Below are 26,369 nucleotides of genomic sequence, written 5' to 3'. Positions count from 1 at the left end.
TGTCCTTGAAATGGGTACTTCTTAATGCAATTAAGCCTTAGGCAAATCATGTTATTTTCATTATTGTTGTAATGATCTTTAAAAGTTTTTATATATATCATTCTTCTCTTGAACATAACAGCTACAGAACACAGTTCTTTTATTTTTTAAACCCTATTTCTACATTCTTACATTTTTCCTGGGATAGCTGGGTTGTTAGGACGTGAGCACATACATAATTGGGTTATATGGCCTCACAGCAGTAGTAAGGTATTAAGGGTTCTTCCATTCACCTCTCTTTACAATATCTTCATTCCTCTCTTTAAAAAAAATAAAAAAGCACCTCACTGCTTTCAAAAGACTTGATGTTAAACACTTAATATTACTCATTGGCCACTGAGACACCCTGTGTAAAATCAGTACAGAATATGCTTGAAAGAAAAATGATATGCAGAGGTGGAGGAAGTAAGTTTTCTACAGCAAAATGCTTATTCCATTGCAATGTTTGACTGCTTCAAATATCTCATTAGAATCCTAATAACTCACCTGCTGAATCACTTGAGCTGGGACAAGCAGGTGGCCAATGTTTAAAGGCAGCTCTGCATTGTCTATAGATGCAGAGCCTTACTCGTGTGTACTAGTTTTGGCTGGGATAGAGTTAAATTTCTTCACAGGAGCTACTACTGGGCTTTGTTTCGTCGATAACAAAACAGTTATTGTTTTGAAAAAAGTGTAGATAACACACAGTTACTGCTGAGCAGTGCTTACATAGCATCAAGGCCTGAGAGAGTGCACAAGAAGTTGGGAGGGGACACAGTGCTGACCCAAAGGGATATTCCAGACCATTTGTGATCTCATGCTCAGCAATGAAACTGGGAGGGAGGTTGCTGGGGGAGTGCTGCTGCTCAGGGACAAGCTGGGCATCCATTGGTTGCTGATAAGCAATTATTTTAATTTTTTTGTCACTTGTCCTTGGATTCTGTTTTCCTCTCTGAGTTTTTTTTCCTCTTGTATAATTTTCATTAATATTTCTTTTTAATTCTGAAGCTCATTTTTATCTCTACCCACGAGTTTCTTTCTCACTTGTATCCTTCCAATTCTCCCCCCACCCAACCCAGGGGTGTGGTGCTTGGTTGCTGGCTGGGGTTAAACCATGACCCTCATGTTATAGAACACATTGTATTAGACTTGTGTAGTTTAGGCTTCTTTTTTTTACTATTTTGTCTAGGTGCTGCAGTGAGGTAATTTTTTTGTTTCATCAGATATCTGAACACATAAGATGCAGCACAGAGATGAATTACCATACCAAGAATAATTCAGTTGCTCTGGCTATTTATTGTTTCCTTCATTTGATCCTTTGAGGCATTTGTCTGGCATCTGCTATTGTAACAAAATGATCGTTGGCTAAATCAACAAATCATTACAAAGGACCTTTAGACATACAAATAAGAACCAGTGACTTGTTTTTGTTGCTTGTTTTTAATGTACTGTTAATTGTGTTTGCAAAGGCATTTGAATATCCCGTTGAATTATTGATGAAATGATGCTGCTAATATTAGCAATGTAAGAACTGCAAGTTAAGGACACATTTTTGTTACTGACAGTAGCTAGCATGAGATACTCTGGGTGGAATTTTAAGAAACTCCAGAATTACCAATTAAGTTTTAAGACTAATTGTTTTAAGTACAGTGATAGGACAGCAAGGTGAATTTTCTGTCAGCTGTTAAAATGATTTGCTGTTGACAAAGACTTAACAGTGGTATTCCTGTCTGTCACATCAACCACTTTCTTTCTGCTGCTTGTGGACAAAGCACTTGAAAAACTGCTGCAGACAGGAAATAAAGAAATGCTGAGATACGATGAATCATATTTTTGGAAACATTTTAAAGAGTTGCTGTCTTTCTGTGGTGAAAACTAAACCCTTTCAGTTCTAGTTAATGGGGATAGGATCAGAAGGGACCAGCAGTGATTGCCAGCAGGGAATCTTTTTCTTAGAATGGATTCTATGAGGAGCCAGAATAAACCTGGAAAGCTTGCTGGGACCATCAGGGACCACTGTTGCAGACAGTGGTACATACACATTTCAGAAGTTATGGGTGGGGAAACTTAATCTCACATGCTGTATTCACATTGGTAGTTACTGTGATTTTATTTTTTTATTACTATTTAATCTTTTGACTTTATTGAGCATTTGTGAAAAAGGTCGTTGCAAATGGGAAAAGAGAAGCTTTAAATTTATCTCAGTATGTGTATCTTCTAACAGTTGAACTTCCTTTTATTCCAAAAGGTTTGTGTTTTTTAAAATCTAAGGAATGTGTTGTCAGGCTCGAACTAGTTCATTTTCAATGACATATAATGAATGACTCAAAAGTTTTATGAGAACTTTTCAACACCTCTGAATTTCCTTTGAGCTAGGAAATCAAAAAAATATTTAGTGGAAATGTGGTCTCAAGGGGTGAGAACAGTCTTTGGTACCTGCTCAGTTAATTACACCTCTTCAGAGACTTAAATACTGATCACTTTAAATCACTGAAGTAATGGCCCTCTTCAAAATATCTGTAGCCCCTCCTGTCTTATTTATCCCTGACTTTTATCAGAGAGGAGAGGCTCAGGTTTTTTCCCACCGTTTTACTGCCTGGACTTACAATCCTGTTGTTGCAGCTGGGTCTGCAGACTCGAGTCGCACGCAGATCAGCTGCGGGGTAATTAATCTGGACTGGAGGGCTTTGCAGTTCTTGTTTCTGCTCCTTGGCCTGAGGTTTGGTGCCAAGGGGAAGTGACAGAGGGGCCGTGATGCCGCCGGGTGTGGGTAACAGGGGGAACACAGACACACACCCAGGGACACGCGTGGGGCTGGGTCCGCTTGGGCCGGGGCTGAGGCCCCTCCCGGAGCCACGACCAGGCTGCCCCACACCTGTGGGCCCTGCAGAAGGGCCAGGTTTTTCTTACAGTTCAATCAGCTGAGCAGCAACAGCTGGAGCAGACAACGAGAGGAAGGGAGCACTTGTAGTGAAATGAGGCAACCAGGTGCCACTAATTGCCAGGTAGAGCCTGATTAGGGCGGGCCCCTACTGCGCATGAGCAGGACTGGGGGGCCAATAAAAGGCCTAATCAGGCACAGGTGGGCTTAACATAAGCTCATGCCCACTACCTGGCAATTAGTGGCACCTGGTTGCCTCATTTCACTACAAGCACTGAACTTTTCTTAGTTTTTTTCTTACTCTTTCTGGGATTTGCTTGGGCTCGGTGCGAGCCGAGAACATGCCCTGTCCCAGACACTCCTGCGTAAACTCCAGCGGTTTTACCTAAACTCGCTTTCTGTGATATTTTTCCCAGCAGCAGGGGTTTGCACAGAACCAGCAGAACCGGAAGCAAGGTTCGGGCCCAGCTCCGGCTCTGACCCCGCACCAACCCCCTACGTCACTCCCAGGCCCTGAGTAAGGGCGGGGCCGGCCCACTCGCGCATGCCGCTTCGCGTTAGTTTGTCCCTTCGCGCGACCCGTAGCAAGTTCTGGGCGGACCCCGCCCATCGCTCTGTATATATAAGGGGGAAGGGCGCGCCGCTACCTGAGTGCGCAGAGGCGCTGCGGCTGGAGGGAGTCAAGATGGCGTCCACGAGCCGGTACGGGAGGCCGGCCCGGGGGCTCGGAGGGGCCCGGGCGGAGGAGGGCAGCGAGGGAGGAGGCGAGAGGAACTCCGCCATCTCTCCCTGTCCCCGACACAGGAGAGAAAAATGGCCGCGTTGATTCCTTCCTGGGGAGGAACCGGTGGCCATCGCCACCCTTGCCTGGCCCTGGTGTCCCCGGCGCGGCTCGGCTCTCTCGGTTCGCGGCGTAGCCGGCCTCTTGTTAGGCTTCCCGTGTCCTAGGGCCGTCCTGTGTGCGGCTCCGGGAATAGCGGGAGGCCGGGGGAGGCTCGCAGAGGGCTGGGCCTCTCCCTGGGCTTTTGTGGGTGGTCCGGGCCGGGCGATCCCCGGACGAGCCGCCCGCGGCCGGAGGTCGAGCTTGCTGTTCCGTGTCTTTATTAATCTGTACTGCTCCGAGAGGAAGTGAGGGTTTGAGGGGATTTCGTAGGAATTCGTCACTTGATTCCTGGGCCCCTTGTTAAAGAGAGCTCGGTGTTGCCGGCACTTACGGTCGAGCCCTTTTTAACGTCGCGGCCGAGCTCTCTCCCCAGCAGTGCCTGGTTTATTTTTGTGCAGCGGTACCGCGGGCAGGGTTGCTCTCGGTCCGGGGCTTTGGCGGCCGTCGGGCTGGTACGGAGCGCTGGCCTCGGTGTCCCGCGGCTGGGCCCAGCCGAGCCCCCGGTTCCGTTCGGCCCGGCGGCGGGCAGAGTGAGGCCGCAGCTCATGCTGCGCGCCGGCTCTGAACCGGAGCGGCCTTGGCTCGGCTCCGGGTTATCGGGTCCTGGAAAGAGCTTTTTGGGCTCCCACCCTAAATCCGTACCCCCACGAGTCTGCGGCCAAAAGGGGTCTCTGAAGTAGTCCTCTTCCCTAGAGATGCGTCGAAGTTTTCTTTCAAGTCGGGAATGAAGGAAAAGACTATGGGGTGACTCTTACTACTCCTGCTAAACCTGTCCTGCATCCCGGGAGTGCTTCCCGGTATTCCCACTGCAGCTCGGGAGCTGTTGGCTGGGATGGACCTTGAGGCACGTGCCGTGCGTTTTCTTGCGGTGTCACTGTGATGATTGAGCTGGTGCTGCGGGGAGGAACCTCACTGGTGGGCATTCATCTAGATAAATGAAGACTAGGAAAACTAATTTTGATACCGTTTCGTGAAGATAAAGTCTGAAAGAAAACATTATTTCAGCGTCTGGGCTGTTCTTTCAGGGTTCTGGATTTAATTTTTTTTTCCTTTTGCTCACTAGCCTTTTTATGCAGTGCCAGATTTCAGGTGATTTTACGTGCTTTGTCAACAGGTTTATCATATGAAACCAATGTCTGGGAATAGTGAAAATAGTTTAAAGGGTATTTATTTCGTATTTTGGATTTAATTTACACTTGAAAGTCTTGTGTGTACATGTTCTTTCTGGACTCCTTAATATTAATAGTGTTGTTGATTTTCAGTTTGGTTTCAAGTTGTACATGTTTTTCTGAACAGTCACGGGATTAGAATGTTTGGCGTTTCTTTTTTGTACTTCGACTTGTTAGAAATATCTGAAAAGCAGAAATTAAGATAGAATGTGCAGATTAGGCTGAAAGGATGGACTAGTGGGAAACTAGATGGACCGTTTAAATTAAATAGGATATTTTCTACAATTGGGAAGGTTAAAATTTATATTTTGGCTCAATCTAATTGTGGTTAGTGGGTATTCATGATTTTTTTTACCTTGAGCAGAATGGCTTTGTTAAATATGTGGACTCAAAATTGTAAATATGTGTTCAGTTTTTTAATGATCAGTTTCAAGAGAATTACACAGCAGTTGTGGGTAGCTTGATTTAGAGGTATTCTGAAATACTTGGTTAGAAGCAACTGTATTACTTGAGTCAGTAACTAAAAGCAGTGGTGCTAAATAATGCTAATACTTTGTAGGAAGTTTTTTATATTGGCTGTAACTCTTGAAGATACATGGGTGTGAGAGACAGGTCCCTTTTATGAAAAGCAGTTGTCACCTACTCCTCTTTATGAGTCGATTTTTGTTGTTGTTGTTAATATGTTAATTTAAAACAGGACTTTATCCTCAAATACTTGGAAATAATGAAATGTGTAGAATCGGGTATTTTCTAAGAATGTATGTTGTGTTTGCACTAATTCCTGAGTTAAGGATCTGGTAAGTAGTATTGATCTGATGGGATGAGTGGGAACACTCACTTGGGACGAAGAAATCACCTTGAACTTTGCAGGGACTTCATTCAGTGAAAGACTGAGAGTTTGACTGCAACCAACTCTGTTGTATCTGGTTTTGATGTTTTAGTTCAAAGTGGTTTTGGCACAGGATGCATCAAGAAAATATGGGAGTATAAGATGACTTGAAGTCTTGATTGTCAAATGTAGTGTTACAGCACTTAAATGAGGGGTGAAGTTAAAGCCTTTGCCTTAATATCCTATAATTTAATTCACTGTAGTTTCTGTATTATTAAAGTGTCCTTTTTAAAAGGAACTCCTAAGCTTTTGGATATGCTGCCTGCTTGATTTGAAAGGAAGTAATATGTTTGTTTGTTTTCTCTCTCTCTCCTTAGTTTGGATGTACTTCCAAGAGTGACTTGCCCAAATCATCCAGATTCTGTTTTAGTAGAGGATTACAGAGCTGGTGATATGATCTGTTCTGAGTGTGGCCTAGTAGTAGGTAAGTAGCTATTTGTATTTTTACGAATTAACATTTTAACTGTGCATGTAGATTGGTTTTTCCCCAAAACTAGTATATGACTGAGTATTAGAAGCCTTTTTCTTCATGCCTGAATATTTTCTTTTATGATATTCTGTTGGCTAAAAGCTTGCTGTTTTGAATAGCCTGTCTTCTGGTAACTTCCTGCGTTATGAGTAAGGACTGAAAATTTAAAATGGTGTAGTACTGAATTAGAATTTTGCTCTGTCGACTCCATTATTCTGTCTGAAACACTCATTATGAGAAATGTAGTAAAAGCTGTGTTATTTAAATACTTTGTTTACAAAAAAATTAATAAATCTTGTTTCCCCATTGGTTTAGATCTTATCTTCTGCCCTGAAGGATTTATCTTTGTATCTTTGCCAGAACCTGTTTTTGTTAATTACTCCTAAGGCTTTCAGTACTGTCCAAAGTAAATTTCCTGTTTTTCCTCTGAATTCTTATTGAACTCTTTCACTTGGTTGTTGCGACAGCAATTTCCATAGACTAAACTGTATTTTTGGGTATAATGGAAGATTTAAAGTGGAAAGCCTTTTGGGCATTGTCCCTGTTTAAATGAGAGGGAGAATGAATCATGTTGTCATGGAACATACTGCAGGTTGATTTTTAAATTTCTTCTCTAGGACAAGCATCTTGCTGTCTTTATTTCTTTTGCATGGGAAGCTTCTCATGCTCTTGCTGTGATTATCCTTTAAGCCTCATCTATTTCTATTAATTTTTTTTTAGACATACCATGAACCAAAAGAAAATCCTCTGTTTTGAGAGTCCATGTTCAGGTGATTCATTCTGTGGTGCTAAATATTTCATATGGTCTTGTATTCCTCTCTCCTAGACTGGAGGTTTTGTTTTGGTTCTTGTCTTGAACCAAATTAAAAATTCTCATACAGCTGCTAGTGTAAAGCTAAACGTTTAATAAGTTGCAGAAAAAGAAGTACTAATTTAGCCAGGTGATTAAAATGTGTCTTTAAAGCAAACTTGAAGCTAGGTTAATAAAGTGAGTGTTAAAATATTGAAACTTGTTTCCTTTAAAATTATGAAACCTTTTAAAAAGCTATGGGGTGGATTGTGACTTGCTTTGTTCTGATAAAGATAAATAAATAATAATAAATTTGCTGGTTAAAAACTACAGTGTCCACAGCAGTATTTTCTGTTGAAATATGCTAATAGGCTTCCTAGTTAATACATAAAAAATAGTTTGGTCCATGTGCAGCTCAGTGGGGCTGCCATAGAAGTTGAACTGAGTTTTAGAAGAGCCTAGGCTGAGCAGTTCATAACTTTTAAGATAATTCTGGCTTTAGAAGAAGAGGGGAAGTTTTTGCTTGGTACATTTACCAGAAATCTCATTTCAGGTACCTTCTGTTACCTAGTCATGAGTTATTCTTGCCTTGGAGATTTACTCTCTGGTCTTTTCTGAATCAATAGTGTTGGTTCAAGTTGTGAGGATTTTTAATGAGCAAAATCATTAGACTGTTAATACAGATTTTTACAGATTTGAATTCCTAAAGTGTTTAAAATTGTCCGAGTCCTCTTCACAGCCAACATTACTAGTAGAGTATAAATTGCTTTTTTTTTCTTTAAGCATGCAGGGTTTTTAAGGGCGTTCTATGGTTTTATCACTTAAAAGGCTTTAAAATTTACTTTTGTTGTGTTGATTTGTTTCATTCTGTCTTACTTTCCTTTAGCAATTTAGTTTACCTGCATATATCCAACTCATTAGCTAGGGTATTAGTTAGTGAGATCTTTATCACTGAGGGGAATCACTTAGGACACTTAAAAATCCTCAAAGACTTAATGTGCAGTGTACCTAAATAAGCATTACAGTTTTGTTTAAAAATATTGTGATTTTCATGTATGCAGAATGCTGCTTGTGTACATCGGACAGAATAGGAAATGCTGGATTTTTGCATTTATTTTAGTGTTGTAAAGTACATAGCCGTATAACCTCACTGGTTTTTAAATTGTACTAATTTTTGATACAGTTTGGTTGAAATAAGAGCAAAGAATCTTTGACTAAACTTAAGTATGTTTCCACTTGATATTTTTTCCTGCTTTGTATGGCTAAGCATTAAAGTTTCATATTTGTGTAAAACGTGACTTTATTAAAAGTGAAACTGTGTCATAGGCTAAAATAGCTGCTGCACAGATAATTTTCAGGTTTTGTAATCAATCTTTTGGAAGTATCAGATTAAATCAATAGTATTAGTGTTATGGCTGAGGTTGTATTCTATCAGGTCTTCAGCTGAAAGAAGTGAAGCAGTAGAAAATTTTGGGGAATAGGAAGTTAGGAAAAAGAGGAGCTAATCTATTTAGGAGTTGAATTCCATGTCTTAGGCAGAGCTGTATATTGGAAGTACTACTTTTTAAAGGGTTTCTTGAGTAATATTTTTAATCAAAGTTGTTCAGTAGTCATAGGTGTTTATGAAATTTTAAGGTAAATCCAGTATGCTGCTTTTTCTTTGAAGAGCATTTTTCTGTTCTTCTAAATAAACTGTGCTATTTCACTGTGTAGTATTAAAAAAAAGTCTTAAATGTTGGTATGACTGAAGCTGGTGGCTGTTTTACCAGTGCTTCAAAATAAAGCTTCGGTCTATGAAAAATTTACCTGCCTGATTTCAGTGTTACATTCCTTGGCTTAGCTTGTGTTCCATCTTTTAATGATAACTGTTTTCAACTTGTTAATTTTTCCTTCTGCCAATTGCCTTTTGAATGGGAGGCAGTCACAGATACTAATAGCATTTTTCTGTGCAGTTTTGACTCAATCTGGATTGACATGCATACGAAGCTTTACAAGTCTGTGTCTAAGTTTATCAGCTGTCACAACTCCTGTGTTTTACTTCACATACTTCACTCAAATCATTCTAGGATATATGGTATGATAAGTGTTCACGTGCTGGGTTGAGGATTCATGAGAGGAGTTTTAGGGTTTGGAGAATTAGTTCTGTGTTTGTTTAAAGCTACCATTATCTCATTCTTCAGGCAGACTTAGTGGGGAGAAGCATTTTCTTCAAGAATTCAAGGCTAGTAAATCACAGAATCAGCCAGGTTGGAAAGGACCTCTGAGATCATCAAGTCCAACTCTTGATCCACTACCACTGTAGTCCTAGACCATGGCACTGAGTGCCACATCCAGTCTTCTTAAAAACCTCCAGGGACAGAAAATCCACCACCTCCCTAGGCAACCCATTCCAATGCTCGAGTCCTCTTTCTTGACAGGTAAATGTTTTGCTTCCTACCTCTTAGGAAGTAAAAAAGGTGGGAAGTCTCTGATATGTCAGAAGTGGCTGAAGAAAGCAGAATCATAGTGGAATACAAAGCACTGAATTTTCTTGATGTAGCAAGGTAGTGAGCTGAATTTCAGATGGGGATAAGAATGAGAGTAGTGAAATGTACAGCTGGGTAGCATCTCAGCTAGGTAGGAATACCTTTCTGATCCAAGACTTTCCTTAGACTTCTGTGTAATCACAGTTAATGTTGTCTCAATGTGCAGGAGTCGGAGCAGTGAGGAGTTAATTTGCAGCATGTAGTAAGTGATTTTTTTCTTAACCAGTTGACCCTGCTTCGGTAGGCAGGTGTGGCTTAGATAAGAAGTCAGTGCGCTTGTTTAGAGTCTTTTTGGATAGCCCCAGATAAAAAAAGCAGAAGTCTTTTTTCAGCTAATGATAATCCTACATACACCTACACATTCATACACATAATGATAATCCAATACATAGCACCTTGCTGAAGCTTTGATTTAGATTATGACCTATATTCAGATGTTTGTTCCATGTTTTGGTTTTTTTTTATTTCATGTTCTTTAAGCACTGTACTTCAGTGTTCAGTTAAATAATTTTGGGAAAATTGTTCAACAGTGAGGTGGTTGTAAAATCTGTCAGTATATTTGTTTGGCTAAGGCTTCTGAAAAGCCTGATATCTAAATGGCACATCTTGAATTCAACTATGGTCAGTGAATAATAGGTGAGATTTTAACTGTACTGTAGATTTCTTTTTTCTCTGTGATACAACAAATGAGCAGGAAGGAGTTTCACAGTTGCCTTTCTGCTGACCAGTCCCTTACTCAGTAATTCTGTCACTAGGGAGAAGATTGATTGTGTCTATATATAGATGCTTGTTTTCTGAAAACCAAAGAAACCTGGTTGTTTGGTTTTTTTGTTTGTTTGTTTGGTTTTGTTTTTTTGTTTTACTTTTTTTCAGCTGTTGGTAGTATCCTAAAAGTGGAGAAGGTGCTTAAGGACTTCTGACTTGGATCCAGCAGAGGGCAGTTATGCAGTTACATTTAGTATCTTTATACCTCCAAATGGTGAAAAGTTTTAATTTGGGTGTGCTTGTGGTTACTTCTTTCCATGAGTATTTTGAACATTTAAAACGAAAATGTGAAATCTCAAAGTTGAAGTTAAATAAATGGGCAAGAGTTTTTAGTTATGGATGTGTATTAAGCATCTTGTATCTGGTTACTGCTTCTGCACTTGGTGTCCACATTACTACACAGTACAGAGTATCTGATGAGAGCCAGTCCTTGCAAATAAAAGTCTTTGCAGCCACAGAAAAGCTAATTTTAAAGGACTGTGTTACTTAAAGAAATTTTATGAAGTTGACTTCTGCATGAGTATTCATGGATGCTGAATTTAGACAGGGAACATGTAATATGAAAAAAGTAATTTTCTAGCTTCATTGAGTCAGCATTTCAAATAATCCCTGCTTCAAGTCATAATTCATTCCAGCTTTAAAGACAAGGGTGATGATTCCAGCTGTTTCAGTAATAATGCTTGTACCAGTGGAAATGTAGGCATAAGCTGTCAGAAGTTGGCATCTTTTGGCAGGCTTTGTAATAAGCACTGCTCTTATCTTGTTATTTCCTGGAGGGTGGAAGAAATTTGGGTTTTAAGCTGGGAACCAAAGGGGATTGAGAGCCACTCTGAAGAATCCTTCCATTAGCTAAATACTAGATTTATTAGTGGAATAGTAGTAACATCCTGCATAATCCCATTTAGGGAATGTTGTTCTTTGTTGTTTTGGTTTTTTTTAAAAATGTACTTCCTTACCAGATTGGAAAGTGATTTAGGGCAAATAGGGTTTAGAAATGATCTGAACTCCTCTGATGGAAGAAGAGTCCAAAGCATCTTATTTTTTGATATAGTGTAGATCAGGGAAGACAATATCATTGGGATTTGGTAGTTTGGGGTATCCTGCCAAGGTTTAACACTGGGCTGGCAATTAAATGAATGACAGATGCTTTCTATTAACCCCTCTCCCTTCCCAGAAAGTGAAAGGAAAGAGAATACGGGAGAGATCTGGGTTGGAAACCAACCTACACAGCTTTAATGAAACAATGATGAAAAAGAAAATAACAAAATGGGTACAAGTGTGTACAAAACCCCAAGTGCTCCCAGTAGTGCTCACTTTACCACTGAGTAAAAGTCCTTTGAAAGTCCTGGACTGGACTGGGGAAACCAGCAGCATCTGGGAACTGGATTCAGGAATGCATCGGGATCAAAGGCAGCAGAATGGATGGAGCTATCCCAGGATGCCAGCCATGGCTGAACAGAGTTTGATTTTTATGATTCCTCAGATTTACACTGTGACATGTACAGGATGGAATACTGTCTTTTGTCAGTTTTGGGTCACCTGTTCAGTCTGCTACTCCCCAAGGAGGGTTACAGATGTGACCCTTTTTCCTCCTTTTCATTTTGCAGTACGTAAGAAGTTGAGCAGTGACCTTGGGTTTTGTTGGGCTAAGTATAAGCAAGAGCCTTTCTATCACTTCTTTCAGTGATAACTATGAACATTGAGCATTATCAGTCCTACAGGCAGACACTGACTGAAAAACATGCTATTATTTCAGAAAGTACAGTTACCTAGAGACAGAACTGAGAAGTAAAATTACTAAAAGAAAAATTGTTTCTGTCCTGGCTTAAAGCAGGAACACATCCTTGGCAAGTACTTGAATAGTGTTTGTCTTTTAAAGGCCACAAGTCTTGGAGAGGTGTAATTTCGACTGACCAGAGTTGTCTGTGAGGTTGTTTAATGGTACTGCTCTCACTTGCTTTCCCCCAATTTATTACAAGTTCATATCTTAGGAAGCTCACAAGTCCTTTAAAATTTGTCACAATTTTGATCTGCAGGAGTTCTTGTTCTTTGTTCTTGCAGCTGTTATTTGCCTGCAGTACTGTACTGTCTGTTTCAGTCCATAGTTGCCTGTAGGTACTGGTGTGATACTGGTGATGTCTGGAAACTCACTGAAGGTTTCTGTGGATATTTTTTGTTTGGTTGGTTGGTGGGTTTTTTTTTGTGGTTTTGTTTAAGGTCTCAAAGCCTGCTCTGGTTCCTTTCTTGTTTCAGCTATGCCTTCTGAATAGGTGGTTGTTGCTGACTGTGATGATGCTTTTGTGGTGTTGACAATTTATTGAAAACAAGAACTTTTTGCAAAAAGAAAATTACTGGCTTACAAAAGGCTAGAAATTTTGTAGCAGCTGTGACTGTAAAAGTATGGGGGTTTTAATGCAAGAGTTTATTCTTTGGTAACATTTAATACATCTGGTCTTAAATAGAATCTCTAAAGTTGAAAACAAACTTTAGTTTGATTTGGAAGCTATAGAGCTGAGTAGTACTGTATGGGACAGTACATAAGCTAATAAATAGGATGTGGAGGGGTAGGTATCTGAAGTACTGTGTCTAACTTTGGGCTCCTAAGTTCCTCAGTATCAGAAAGGCAGAGGCTTGCTGGAGCAAGTCTGGCACGGGGTTACAAAAGTGATTTAGGATCTGGAGCATCTCTGATTGAGGAGAGGCTGAGAGGCTGGAGAAGAGAAGGCTCAGTTCAGCCAGGTTTTGTGTAGCTATATCTCATGATTCTCTTCAGCTTGAAGTCTGCTACCTAGTTTGTCTCAGCACCTCATTACTCTGGTTAATAAGGAGTTGATTAACTGTAAATTTTTTTTTTTTTAATTTGGCATTGTAAAAAGCTTTAAATTAAAAGCATAATATATGTGCTCACTAGATGGCAGCAGATTCCTTAACTACCTGTAAAAATGAAACATTCTGTAGAAACACAAGGCATTCTGGTACCTTAAAGTGCAGTTAAACTTTAATACCATATGTATGTTAAGGGTAAGATATTAGTTAATAATATGTAGAACTTGATGCAACATCAGAGCTCCTCTGCTGAAGTCTTAAGAACAGTCTTCAACTGTTTCAAGACTGTACTTTATACCTACATTATTTGAGGCTGTAGTTTCATCCTTTTTTGTTGTTTTGATTAAACATGTTTCTTGTCTTCATACAACCTGTAACAAAAAATGAATAAAAGAGAATAAAATACATGTGTGTTACGAGTTAATGTGAGTGGAATGCAAGATCAAAATAGCTGATATTAATTCTCTTTAAATATGTAATTGCTGATTCAGGACTTGCTGAGTGAAAATATTTTCCTGTGAGAAATCACATTTTTGGGGGAGACGTGTGTGGGAGTAAACATACATAGAGTGTGATGTGTGGATGTTTTAAGCTTATTTCTAAAAACTGCTCAGAATGATAATTTTGATACTGATTTGAGTTTACTCTTACATTTCTGTAGTGCATGCTCTTTGCATTAGGCATTTGTGAAGAAAAGTAACCTTGGTCTGAGGTTTTCCTTCTGAATAACAGTTCTGCATTTTACTAAATGAGCTTTTCAGATGGTGGGTAACCTGAGCCAGTGACTTTTTCAGTGTGTATTTCCACTAGAGCCTGTGTGTTAGTCTATTAGGCTGTTGTTTTAGAGAGTAACTGACTACTGGAAGAATGATTTATGAAATGAAATGGGGCAGTGGAGAAATCTATATTCAGTAAGGTGCTTCAGGGTATCAGTCTGGAGATGGGTTCTGCTAATATTTGTAAACTGGGGTTTTTTGTGTGTACTTCAGAGGAAGTTGAGGAGATAAACTCCTTTTGATGAAACTTAAATAAAGGAGTGTCTAATGTAACCATATCCAGTGAAGCTTATTTTTGTTCAAAAGGACTGCATCAAAAGGAAGTAGGGCAGGGAATATGCAGCCACTCCCATACTTATCATAGCTCAATACCATTGCCAAAGCCAATATAATAATGGTGTGAGAAAGCATTGGGAGCTTTTTTTAGTTTTTGACTGTCAGACCCATTTTCCAGGTGCTTCAGGGAAGCCAGACAGTAGTGTATGACCCAGCAAATTCATGTTAGGACTTGAAATGTTAATTCAGGACCAGTCTTCAAGGCTCATTCTTCTTTTTGTGTATGTAATGGGATAATTAGCTGCTTATAGCTGAGTGTATTTTCCATGTAGGGAAACCTTTTGGCCTGTTTATTCCATTTTAATTTCTAGCTTGTGTTGCACTTTTTATAGAAGCCTTCTGAAAGGTGGAATGCACTGCATATGACCTCTTTAAGTGAGATACTGAAAGTTTACTGGAAAACTTTTTCCTCAATAGCAGATTTCTTGGCCAGGTAAAGGTATTTGTGTACTGCATCTTAATCACACAAATGCTTTATATTTGGACGTTTGTTCTCCTTAATCTTTTCTCATTCTGAAGTAGAAGTATCAATCCTCTGTTTGCAATACATTTGCCAAAGCAGGCAGTGATACAACACTTTTTTGTTAGAGCAAGGAATGGTTCATAACTTGCAAGAGGCAGATCTCCGAGTGTGAGTCATTTAGGTCATTCCCACTTGTGTGGAAAAAATATTACATCATTGCCCTGTACTCAGTGTTCTATTTATACCATGCCAGAATTTTTAAGTACATTTTGCTTTTTTTAGATGCTGTAAACAGTATTAGGGGGTTGTCTTAAAGTTGCTGCTAGGCCATAGAAGGAGCAATAGTGAATCAAATATTTGCAGGGAGTCTAGGAGATAGATGAGCATGCTGTCAGCTAATTTAAGCTTGTGAGGAGGTGGCAGTGGGGTGACCTTTGTAGCAGCAAGAATGGACCTGTGCCTTCATTTAGTGTTTTGTATTCTTAGCCTTCTAGTTTTTATGGGCTTTTTTTCCCCTCTTGCACTTTCATTAACGCAATAAATAAAGGTGGAGCACGGCTATAAGAAAGTCTGACAAATATTGGTGAAAAAACCTCCAACCCAAATTTATTTGTTTTGGTTGTGGTGATTTCATGTGGCTCATCCACAGCTTTCCATTTCAAGCATGTTCTTTGAATAATTTTGTGTTAAGAATAAGTTCCTTAAGCTCCTTATTCAGAATAGATCCCTCTTCTTCCCCAGTGTAACAGTGCAATTGGACTGGTCTCTCCTTTTCTCCTGTTTTTCTCCAGCTTCACATCTTGTATTACTATTGGCCTGACGAGTGCTTTTGTCTACTTATGTTTTTGTCAGGTTAAATCTCACTCTGTAGTTTCATACTAAGGCTTCCTTATTGTAAATTTTTATTGCTGTCTTGCTACTTATATTTTTGCAGTTATTTAATTCACAATGTACTTAAACAGTGATGACGGTAGTGAATTTTTCCTTGGGTTTAGCAAAGCAGGGTGACAATTCTATTGAAGTTTCTTCTGATATTTTGCACAAAGCTGTAATCTGGTTTACTGCAGGGTGCTAAAAAAGTGGTGCTTTCCTGTATGTATATTCTAAAAAATTCTGGAGTATTGTTTTGGAGGCAACACCTTTGAGGTGCAGATTTTACCAGAACTGCAGATCGACTGAACTGCTTTATCAACAGTGGGGGCAGGGTTTTTTAATTTTCCTTGTTTTGTTTTTAATCTGTTGATTTTTATTTTTGTTTGTTTGTTACTTATTTATTTGTAAAGATTGTATCTTGATGATTACTGTAGGGCTTTTGACTGCATCAGAATGTTGTTTAGGGTTATTTGTCGATCTGAAAAGTTTAGATGAATGTGAGATGAATAGATGACTACAAGGGAAGTTGTTTCATATGGAGAATGTGGGTTTGGTGCTTGTTCTGCTTACTCTGAATCTGCATTTAATCTGTTCCAAGTATAACAGTTAGAGGGCTAAGAAGGAATAGTTATGTGTATATTTATATTGTTGGTAATGTCAAGCAAATTGTCAATCATAATTTATCTTAAAGTGGAGTTGAGCAGAGTCAGATCTTCAAGAACAAGAATTGAGCTGCAAAATGATAGGTCATGATAGGTTAGAAGGTTTCAGAATACCAAGGGGCTGGAGCTCATGCATGAAGTGATTTACTGCAGCTTAATGAGCTTGTGCATGATGGATAATTCACATGTGGACTTTGAAGACATGGCAGATGTGAGAGATCTTGTTAAGTTACAGTAACTTCCTAATTTGTCTTAAGTGCTGAGAGCATCTGTAGGCAACCATGACTTCCATCTTGAAATCAAAGTCTTTATTCCTGTAGTATATTGAAGATTCCATGATCATCTTTAACTCCTTGTCTTCTGGTTTCTGTGCAGCTCTAACAGTGTTTTTCCTCCTGCTGCTTTCAACTTAACTTGTAAATCCCAAACATTTTGGTTTATTGTCCTGCAAATTACTGTTCTGTTTGGGGAGGCCAGCAGGCTGCCGTGTTATAATGGAGAGCTTGGATTTGTAACCTCATGTTTCATGAATCATTACAAAATGTTGTATTAATGGTGTAATGCAGACTATTGCTTTCTGTTAACTCAGGTGACCGGGTCATAGATGTAGGGTCAGAATGGAGAACTTTCAGCAATGACAAAGCAACAAAGGATCCATCTCGAGTCGGGGATACCCAGAATCCTTTGCTGAGCGATGGCGACTTGAGTACAATGATTGGCAAGGTAACGTTTAAAATATTAAATTTCACTAACTTTGAGCATTTTAATGTGAAGTATCTATTTGGATGACCATAGGGAAACTACTCAGAGGATGTCTTGACAAAGAGATTTTGTCTGAACTGAATTCTTACATTTCAATGATGTGTAAAATGTGGCTCTTTCCTGGGAGTATCAGGAAGGGGCTGACGCCCTCAGCGGAAGAAAAGTTTGCAGTGCTGTGGGGTTACTTTCCACCCTTCCGTGTGCTGCTTTAAATAGAACACTTTGATGCTTGAGATGATTTTGAAGTTACAGATACTTAGTTTTGATGTCTCAATAGCTAGTACTGCCCAACTTGAGCTACCATTTTTTGTAATAAAATCTGTACTAAATGGATACTGGAGACCTGGAGATCTGTAGGTGTGTTGTATGTGCTCTTCCAGCTAATGTTAAATCACGAACTACAGAATTCTTTAGTGGTGTTAGTGCTCCAGAAGAAAGCATTCAGTGCATTCAGTGTTTATATTTGAGCTGAAATTAAGTGCTGCAGCTATATCCTGATGTTTGTCATGAGAGAGCAAACAAGGTTAATGGTACAAATGCACGCCCTTTAATGAAGTAGTGACCCAGGAAAGTTTCTTTGTTGTACATCATTGTACTTCAAGATCCAGGTGTATGTTTGTAAATCTTGACTGTTTGATGAAAGGTGGTCCAGCTGCTGATAAATAACTATTAAAAATGTCTTTCTGCTTTGTGTGTTGTGGTACATGCACACCAGGGTTTCTCAGGAGTTCTTGTTCAGTGATATTGATTGTATGAAGAAGTGCACTTGCCTAAAAATAGTATGGATGTATAGAGAGGAGAGTGCACCATACTTTTCAACCAAGAATTCTTCAAATAGGTGAGGACAACTAATAAATACTGATATGGATAACTAAACCTGAAGCTTCATTGGTGAAAAACCTGTTCAAAGGAATGTCCAAGTAGATGCTTGTGCTATGGACAGTTCTGAGCATTGCTGTGCACCAGATCTTAGAATGCATTAAGGCAGCTTTTTAGAATTGAGTCAGGCAAACAAATTAGCTCAATCACGGGTCAATTAGAAAAGTTGGCAGGACTAAGTAGCTCTGTGAAGCAGTGCTGTAGAAGTCACTGGACCTTTAATGGACCTTGTGTAAGTCAAAAAAAAAAAATTCTTTAGGCTTGGATTTCTGTCACTGATTTGGTCAGTTGCGATAAAAATCAGAAATACGCCCTCATAGACAGAGGGGGAAATTGAATGTATGCTCCAGGTTCTTCACAGTTATCATCTTTTGGGACTGTACAGGTCTTTTTTCTGGGAACTGTTTGATTCAGTAGGTAGAACAACCTCCTGGGCTTTTTTAGGACCCATGTGTTAGAAAAGACATTTCAGCTAAAGACAGAATTCGTACCCAGGTTGTTACTTGTGCTGTTACCTGTTCCCTCTTGAGGTTCAGATCTTCATTTGGAATAAGAGGGGTAGCAGCTGCAGTGACAGAACTAAAGATTTAAAGAAATTTCTATGAAAAGTCTGTTTTTCAATGAAGACTAAAAATTTTTGGAGATGGATGTTCAGTGAATGAAGCAGTTTGTCTGTTAACCAGAAAATCCCAGTCAGTGTGTCATGATTTAACCTATGGGAACTGTGAGTAAAAACTGGAACTGCCCAGAATCATGTTGGAGAATGTAGAGGATACAGTCTGCCCTGCTATGGATATTTTATTTGCATGGGGAAGAATCGCAGAAGAGACACATTATTTTGTACAGGAAACTGGTAATTTCTTTGACAAACCAGGATGTGTTCTGGACAAGAGTTCCTGTGTTTGTCTTGCCAGTGAGCAGGGGCTCTGGGCTGTCAGCTCATTGATGTGAACTTTGTATCAGGAATTGCATCTTTTTTGTCAGGTATTTGGAAGGGAGAGTGTGCCTTAGATCAGGAGATGATGATGAAAGTTCTAATAGTGCAGAAAGGGCATAATTTTTGCAGCAAAAATAACTAAAACAAGGAAGTAGTACATTTCTTGGGCAGTCTTCTGAAGTCCCTGCCAGCAGTAGGCTGGGATAAGAAGTGACTTAGATGTGCACAGAGGTTGAACACTGGTGAAATTGGTGTAGTCATGAAGAAGATGCATAGTATTTGACAGAGTGCAGAACAGCCTTAATGAATTCCAGAGAATGAAGCAGGAGAAAATAGTATTTTCTTAGTTAACAACAATTCCTGGAGTGGCCTGTAATCAACCCCAGATTTGTGTGCCAGAGGTATTTCTGCTTCAGGTAGAGCAGAGAATAGAATTGTTAAAGCAAAAAACCACCCCCACCACAAAAAAAACCCAAACTGGTATCTGTGTTGTGAAAAATCTGGAAGAGAAGGACATTGAGAATTCTCATGGCACGTTGTATTAGAGATGATGTATTGTAAACTCCTGGGAATTGTAGGTGGAAGTAGAGTCTGAAGCACTTACTTGCCAGTTACAACAGTAAAGTTCTGGTGACTGCCTGTTGCCTTGAAACAGGAAAGGAAGTGACCTGCTTCTGCTTCACAGATGGTTTGTATCTCTTTCCTCTTTGAAACCAGGAGGTGCTGCTTCAGGACTCATTTCTGCTGGGGGTGTGTGGTCTGTATCTGCTAGCAGCAAATGAGACTCCTTTGCTTGTGCAAAGGGATTAGTTCCTAATTGGTTTTAGTGCTTAGGAGACCCATCTGTCTGAGGTAGCAACAGCCCGTGTTGGGAGAAAGATTATCTGTCTGTGAAGAGGAGGATGAATAGTAGCATAGTTGGCTGTGCTGGAAGTGGTTTGAATTTTTCAGGCAGGTCTTAAGGATATTGGCACAGAACTGTTATGTCTCTGAAAGTAGATGTTGTGTGCTGTGGTTGATCTGATGACAATGCAGATCAATTAGAGATGTGTAGTCTGGCATTAATTGTCACATGATTGCCGGAGTATTGTAGTTATTTCTAAAATACTCATGGAAAATTCAAGAAAAAATAACTAAACTGGCAGATTCTCAATCTACCTTGATATAAAGAGTTTTTTTCCATAAATTTAAAATAAAACTTATGTTTTGCTACCAATCTAGTGGAAAAAGTGGTCTTAGTCACTCTTTGGAGTTCATCAGTTCTGTGGGGTCCTTTTGACCTGAGACTTGTATGTTTTGGTATAATGGAATGTTCTGGTATAATTTTGGAGGGGAAGGTCCAGTGTTGCAAATATGTCTGTAGTGCTCTTTATGGTCTGAAGTTTGTGCTTGATTCTTGTTCTTTGTTTACCTTTAAACTTTACTGTGAACCTGTGGATAGTTGGAGGTGTTAATCTAGTCAAGACAGATTGCCTTTGGAACAACCCTCTGCTGTGGTGATGCTAAAATAATTTTGGTGTGATTCTTTAATCTGAAAGGATGTTTGAAGGACTAGAAGAAGTAGAAGAAAATAAGAAGGGTCCTGAAATTGAGTATCTCTGAGATGCATCTCTCAGAGAGGGCCTATTCAAGGGGCTAGGGAGGCTTCCAAGGGAGGGCTTTGTCCTGGGGTTCTCCACAGCTGTGTCCAAGTGGGAGCCTCAACAGCAAAGGTGTATCCACTGAGCTCATCACAAGTGGGGAATGGAATAGTGTAGCTGAATGGTCAAGAGTGAGCATTATTAGTGTCAGCCAAAGAACATGTATTAAAAGCAGATATGTGCTAGGGAGAGATTATAGTATTAGAGGGTGGTTTAAAATAGAACAGCAATTCCCAAGAACGTAGGTCAGGAAATGAGCTCTGGCTCCATCTGGGAAGCTCAAGAGGAATGAGGCAGTGCCAGGGTGTGGTCTGTCCTTTGTTTACTATATCCTGGTCCCATGTTGTACCACCTGGGCATCCTGATACATTGCTGAGTCTTCAACTTGAGAACTCTGTATGCAAGTGCTGGATGTGAACACCCAGCCTAGCAGTCAGTCACAGATCAAGATCAGTTTTATGCTTACTATTTTTGGCAAAGCAGAACAGTGTAGTAGGCTGTGTCTGCAGTGGCTGCTGTGTCTGCTTGTTCACATGACCCAATCAGTCTGCAATGAAAGTTGGATGTCCCTGCCCAGCAAATATTTTGAAGATGCCAGCAAGGAATAAGCCCTTGCTGATTCAGGGAATCCAGTTTTCTGTTCACAATGCAGAATTGTTGTGAAGAAGTGTTTTGCACTTGAGAGAACTCACAGCCCTGTACACTAGGGCAGCAATCACATGTAGACAATATAAATGACAGACACTGCTCTTCTGAACTTACAGGCCCTGTTATTATTATTATCAGCCATTACTAATCTGACATGAGATTATTTGTTAAAGACATGTTTCAGGCTGTTGGCTAATTGAGAACCTTAAACCTTAAACAATTTTAGACACTCTTAGGCAAAATTGATTGTATATTTACAGAGGTATGTAATTTACATCATTAGTTGTTAGGTACAAAAAACAGATGTTGGAAGCTTGTTTTGAAGTTGCCAGATTGACTTGGTGACTCTTACTCCTCTGAAGATGTCTGTGGTTTTCCTGTAGAGGCAGAATATGTGGGGTTTTACACTTTCCTACAATTTAAGGCTTGCAACTGCTAGCAGGCACAGCATCAAATTGTTTTTGAGTAGGTCATTGGTTTGGATGTTCTCTTTGCCCATTTTTACATTTTAGTTACCATTGTAACAGCTGGTCTCCTCTTGGCCATAAAAAATGTTGGTTTTTTTAAACTCGCCAGTCTGCCACGGAGCAGATGCAGCCCAAATGACATAGGGTTTGCATAAAATACAACCTTGGACCTCAGCACTGGTGGCAGAAGTATTGAGACACACACACAGGCTGCATCTAACTAATTTTGTTCTTGAAACTACGTTAGAAAAGAGAAACCCCTGCATAATCTGTGCTCTTTGGAAGTCAATTAGTGATTTGAGACTTGGAAGTAAATTCTGCAACACTCAGTTGTATGATTTGCTGTTTATTTGCACAACTGTTGAAACTGAATGCCTTGAATTAAGATGTATGAAGCTGGAAGATGTTTGCTTCTAAAATGAGGAGGAAGTTGCTTGTGTTTTATTGACAATAAAAAATTTTTCTTTTCAGGGCACAGGTGCAGCAAGTTTTGATGAATTTGGGAATTCCAAGTACCAAAATCGCAGAACTATGAGCAGCTCTGACCGTGCAATGATGAATGCTTTTAAAGAAATTACAAACATGGCAGACAGAATCAACCTCCCTAGAAATATAGTTGTGAGTTCATGTCTCCCTTCCTTAAATTGTTCTGGCGTTGGACTAGTTAGCATAATATAATGAGCACATGAATTTTTGATATTGCTACTAATTAAATGGCCTAGAGTTAATTAAATTTAGTCTTCTTGCTTTGAAGGATCGAACAAATAATTTATTCAAGCAAGTGTATGAGCAGAAGAGCCTGAAGGGAAGGAGTAACGATGCTATTGCTTCTGCTTGTCTCTACATAGCCTGTAGACAAGAGGGTGTTCCAAGAACATTTAAAGGTAAGTTGTGATACAGGTGCAATTTTGCTGTGAAGTAAAGGTCTGGCTGCTGTCACTGTAGAAGGTTGGTTTCCTCATTCCTTTGCCGAGTTGGTTGTTCTTAGCTACAGCTCACTTTTCAGGAGGGGAAGGGGGAGTATGGAGAATTGTTGAATTTATGAAGTGAGCAGGCTCTCAGGTATGGGATTTTTAGTCATAATGCATTTTAAAAACATCTGAAGGTCACTCTGAGTGCCAGTATAAATTTAAAAGGTGTTGCTTTGATCAGAGGGTGAGGATGACTGTTGTAACTGCAGTAAATATGCACAATTTTTCCCTGACAGGGATGCAATCAATATTGCCCTTACTAAGCAAGCTGTATTAATTGGCTCCTTTTGAAAATTGTGTACTGACTGAAGGGACTTGAATGTTTTTCACAAAGGTGGAAAACATCTTCAGTTAGTGATGGTGGCTGTCATCAGATTGGCCTTCTGTGTGGATCTTAATATGCTGAGAATCAAACTTTACTATTTTGGGGGAGGAAATGTTGTCAAGCATAAATTTAATTTTTACTCTTTGTTTAGAAATATGTGCAGTGTCCAGGATTTCAAAGAAGGAAATAGGCCGGTGTTTTAAACTTATTTTGAAAGCACTTGAAACCAGTGTTGATCTCATTACAACTGGAGACTTCATGTCAAGGTTCTGTTCCAATCTGGGTCTTCCCAAACAAGTACAAATGGCAGCAACACACATTGCCCGTAAAGCTGTGGAATTAGATTTGGTTCCTGGGAGAAGCCCTATTTCTGTAGCAGCTGCAGCTATTTATATGGCATCACAAGCTTCTGCAGAGAAAAGGACACAAAAAGGTAAAATTTTACTCTTTTTTTTTTTCCCCCCCATGTCTTGCTGCTTGGAAGAGAATTCAGTGTTCCTGCAGAACTCAGATGAATCTGTGAAAGTAGTGATAAGCTGCCACTAATTACATACAACAGTGACCAAATGAGGTTCTCTGTCCCCAAAGTGTCCAGTTTTGTCCAAATTGAGTGATTTGTTACGCTTTGTGTGAAACGAGTTTACTTTCTTCAAGCAGTAGGAGTCTGGAATGCAGTAGAGCAGTGCACTCAAACCAGCAGGATTTTAATGTTACCATGACACTGTTTGCATGTGCACGTTCTACTGCTCTGAAATACTCCAAGGCTTTCATGCAGCTCAAGGTCTATATTCCAGACTTGGTTAAATCTCAAATTTAAGTTTTTGTGCATCTCAAGGAAGTGTTTCCTTTGCCTATAAAAGAGCAGCTTGTTCTGTGCCTCTGACTTCTCTGTGCATTTTTAAGGTACTTGCACTTCATGCTTAGCTGAGGGAGGACTCCTTTTTGCCTATGCTTCAGTTTTCTGCTGGATTTGCTTGTATTTAGTGAAAGAGTAAAAACTAAGATTGTTATGTTGAGAGTGATTTATTAGGCTGTTGCTGGGCACGTGTAGACCTTGCAGTAGGTGTTTCCAATGAGTTCTGCTCTCTGACCTTCAGTCAGTTTGGAAGGGGTGTTATTCTGTGACCGACAGCAGAAGTTGAATTGTGGGATGTGAGAAGTCAGGCTGCTGTGCAAGAGATCAGTCACAGGGGTTAAAACATTTTTCTAGGCTTCTAGGAGAGTTATGAGTTAAGGCAAGTGTATAGTGCTTGATACATTATGCTTGCTGGTTTCTTCAATACAAATGGGAAAAGTAAAAACTAATAATTTGTCTGCTTTTTAGAAATCGGTGATATTGCTGGTGTGGCTGATGTTACGATTAGGCAATCGTACAGACTGATCTACCCTCGAGCTCCAGATCTCTTCCCTGCAGACTTCAAGTTTGATACTCCAGTGGACAAACTACCACAGCTGTGAAATTGCAGAGGATTACTATTAATTTCTATTAAAAAACCCAAACACATCAATAACAAACTTTTGATCTTTGCCTATAATAAAGGATGTACAAAGTGTTAATATTGAGTTTCATGTTGTGGAACTGACAACTGAGGATATGGAGCATAACTGCTGAAAGGCAGCACACATTCCAAGGGTAAACAAGCTCCTTGTGTGGCATTTTGTATGTATATATTAGTGGAAGTAAATATTTAATGACTACTGCAACAAACTTAATTTCATATTGTTGTACTTACTTAGATTTCTTTTGTAGGGATCTAGCAAGATGTATTTTGGAAAATACTATTATGTAATTCCCAAATAAACTGTTTTCCAAAAACACTTAACCATCTTGTGAATATCACTGCAGCTTGATGTGCACGTACTTGATGTTCCACGTGCTGAGAAATGGAATGTGCTCAACAAAATGGCAGAGTTAGCATTACACTTGGAGCCTCAGTCTCAAGGATGCTTAAATGCACTTTTCCTCAACCATTTTTAATCTCCAAGTGTGACTTTAGTACTGATAGTTAGTTGTACAATAGAATGTGTCTTACTTAACCCAAAATGCAAGCAGTTGCTGAAAAGCAGATTGAATAATTGCACAACTACTGCTCAGGATTCCAGTTTGTTGTGAAAGGGTTGTGAAAGCCAAGTCACATCCTTGGCTCAGCCTCTTTGATTCTCACTGATGTCTCTGTTGCTGTGGATGTGACATAATGACAGCAGCTAAATGCAAACATAGAGACTCTTCAGTTGAATTCCTCACAAGTGTTTGTGGTGCTTGGTACTGTACAAAGGAAGATATAAAGTGTGTGTAGTAAAAGTTTCTGTTAAATGTTCTAACCTGTCAGTCTACCCTGGCACCTCTGTGGTTAAGATTTTGACACTCTTGCATTCTAAGTGAGCACTTGCTTGTTTGAAAAGATGAATCTGGCTGCTGAGGAGGGAAGTCCAGAAGTTATTCAGCCCTTCCCAAACTAAGAGCTTTGAAAGCTAGTGGCCTCCTGACAGTGTCCCTTTGTGTGAAAAGCAACAAATGCTCTTAACTGGGAGCCATCTGGTTCCTGAGTTAATTTTGTATCACAGTTGCAAATTCATTTTGATTACCAAAACGAACAGCTGAGGGGTCAGCTTGCTACACATCTGGCCCTAAGCTATCCGGAGGGAAGGCTGTGTGTCCAGTGCTAATAACACTAATTGTCAATAGCCCTCCCTGTTCTCTAGCTGGTTTAGTTTTAATCCTCTTCTGGCAGTTGAGACTATTGAAATGTGGCAGCTCATTTTTTCTGTAAACAAAAGCTGCACAGTTCTGTTACACCAATGTAGCTGTTGTTTGCAGTCATGAAAAATTTGGGTTCAGGTGTTGAAGGTGGTCCTCTTGGTAGGATGGAGAGACTGATTCTCTACAGAGGCCCAGTATCCTGGCTTGACCCTGCCTCTTCCTGCAATTCCACAGGCAGTTCCTACTCCTCCCTTGATGTTAACATAAGAGGCAAAACTAGGAGGCTTGAAGGGGCCACAATATATTCTGAAAACCAGTTGCTGCTCGTCCCAGTAGACTACAATCAATATGAAGCATTCAAGAAAAAAAGGTATAACTGAATTAATTTTTAGGCAGCTATGACTTCAGTAGCTGCTTTGAAGCTAAGGAATTTGGCTTCCTTTAAAGAGGCTTCTCATTTGGAAATGAGCTTTTCTCATTCCTGGCTGGAGCAGTGGGGGTCAGCTGTGTGTGTGGTACCAGCAGTTCTTGGGGTGCAGGGACAGATGTGGGGAGCTGGAATGGAGGTTTTTGCAGCTCAGCAGGATTGCCTCTGTCCTCCTGAGAAGTGTCACTGCCCAGCAGTTATGGGCCATGCACCAATGGTAAGACTTCCTTCTGTTGAGTTTTGGGCTACCTTTAGCCTGTTTCAGCTAATTGTCTTGTGTTACTGAA

General features: G+C 39.9%; 1 protein-coding gene across 1 annotated transcript; it reads left to right on the top strand.

The window, feature by feature from the left end:
• The first annotated feature begins 3,508 nt into the window (after positions 1-3,508).
• On the top strand, positions 3,509-24,777 carry GTF2B (general transcription factor IIB). Its single transcript, XM_071750619.1, has 7 exons — positions 3,509-3,601; positions 6,158-6,264; positions 16,915-17,048; positions 22,130-22,276; positions 22,413-22,542; positions 23,106-23,387; positions 24,279-24,777. Exons 1-7 carry the CDS (start codon positions 3,585-3,587, stop codon positions 24,410-24,412), a joined length of 951 nt encoding a protein of 316 aa, XP_071606720.1. The 5' UTR covers positions 3,509-3,584; the 3' UTR covers positions 24,413-24,777.
• The last annotated feature ends 1,592 nt before the right edge of the window (positions 24,778-26,369 follow it).

The sequence above is a fragment of the Heliangelus exortis genome, chromosome 8 (genome assembly GCF_036169615.1).
Source record: "Heliangelus exortis chromosome 8, bHelExo1.hap1, whole genome shotgun sequence".
Lineage (NCBI taxonomy): Eukaryota > Metazoa > Chordata > Aves > Apodiformes > Trochilidae > Heliangelus > Heliangelus exortis.
This window is presented reverse-complemented; position numbering and strand designations above follow the sequence as displayed.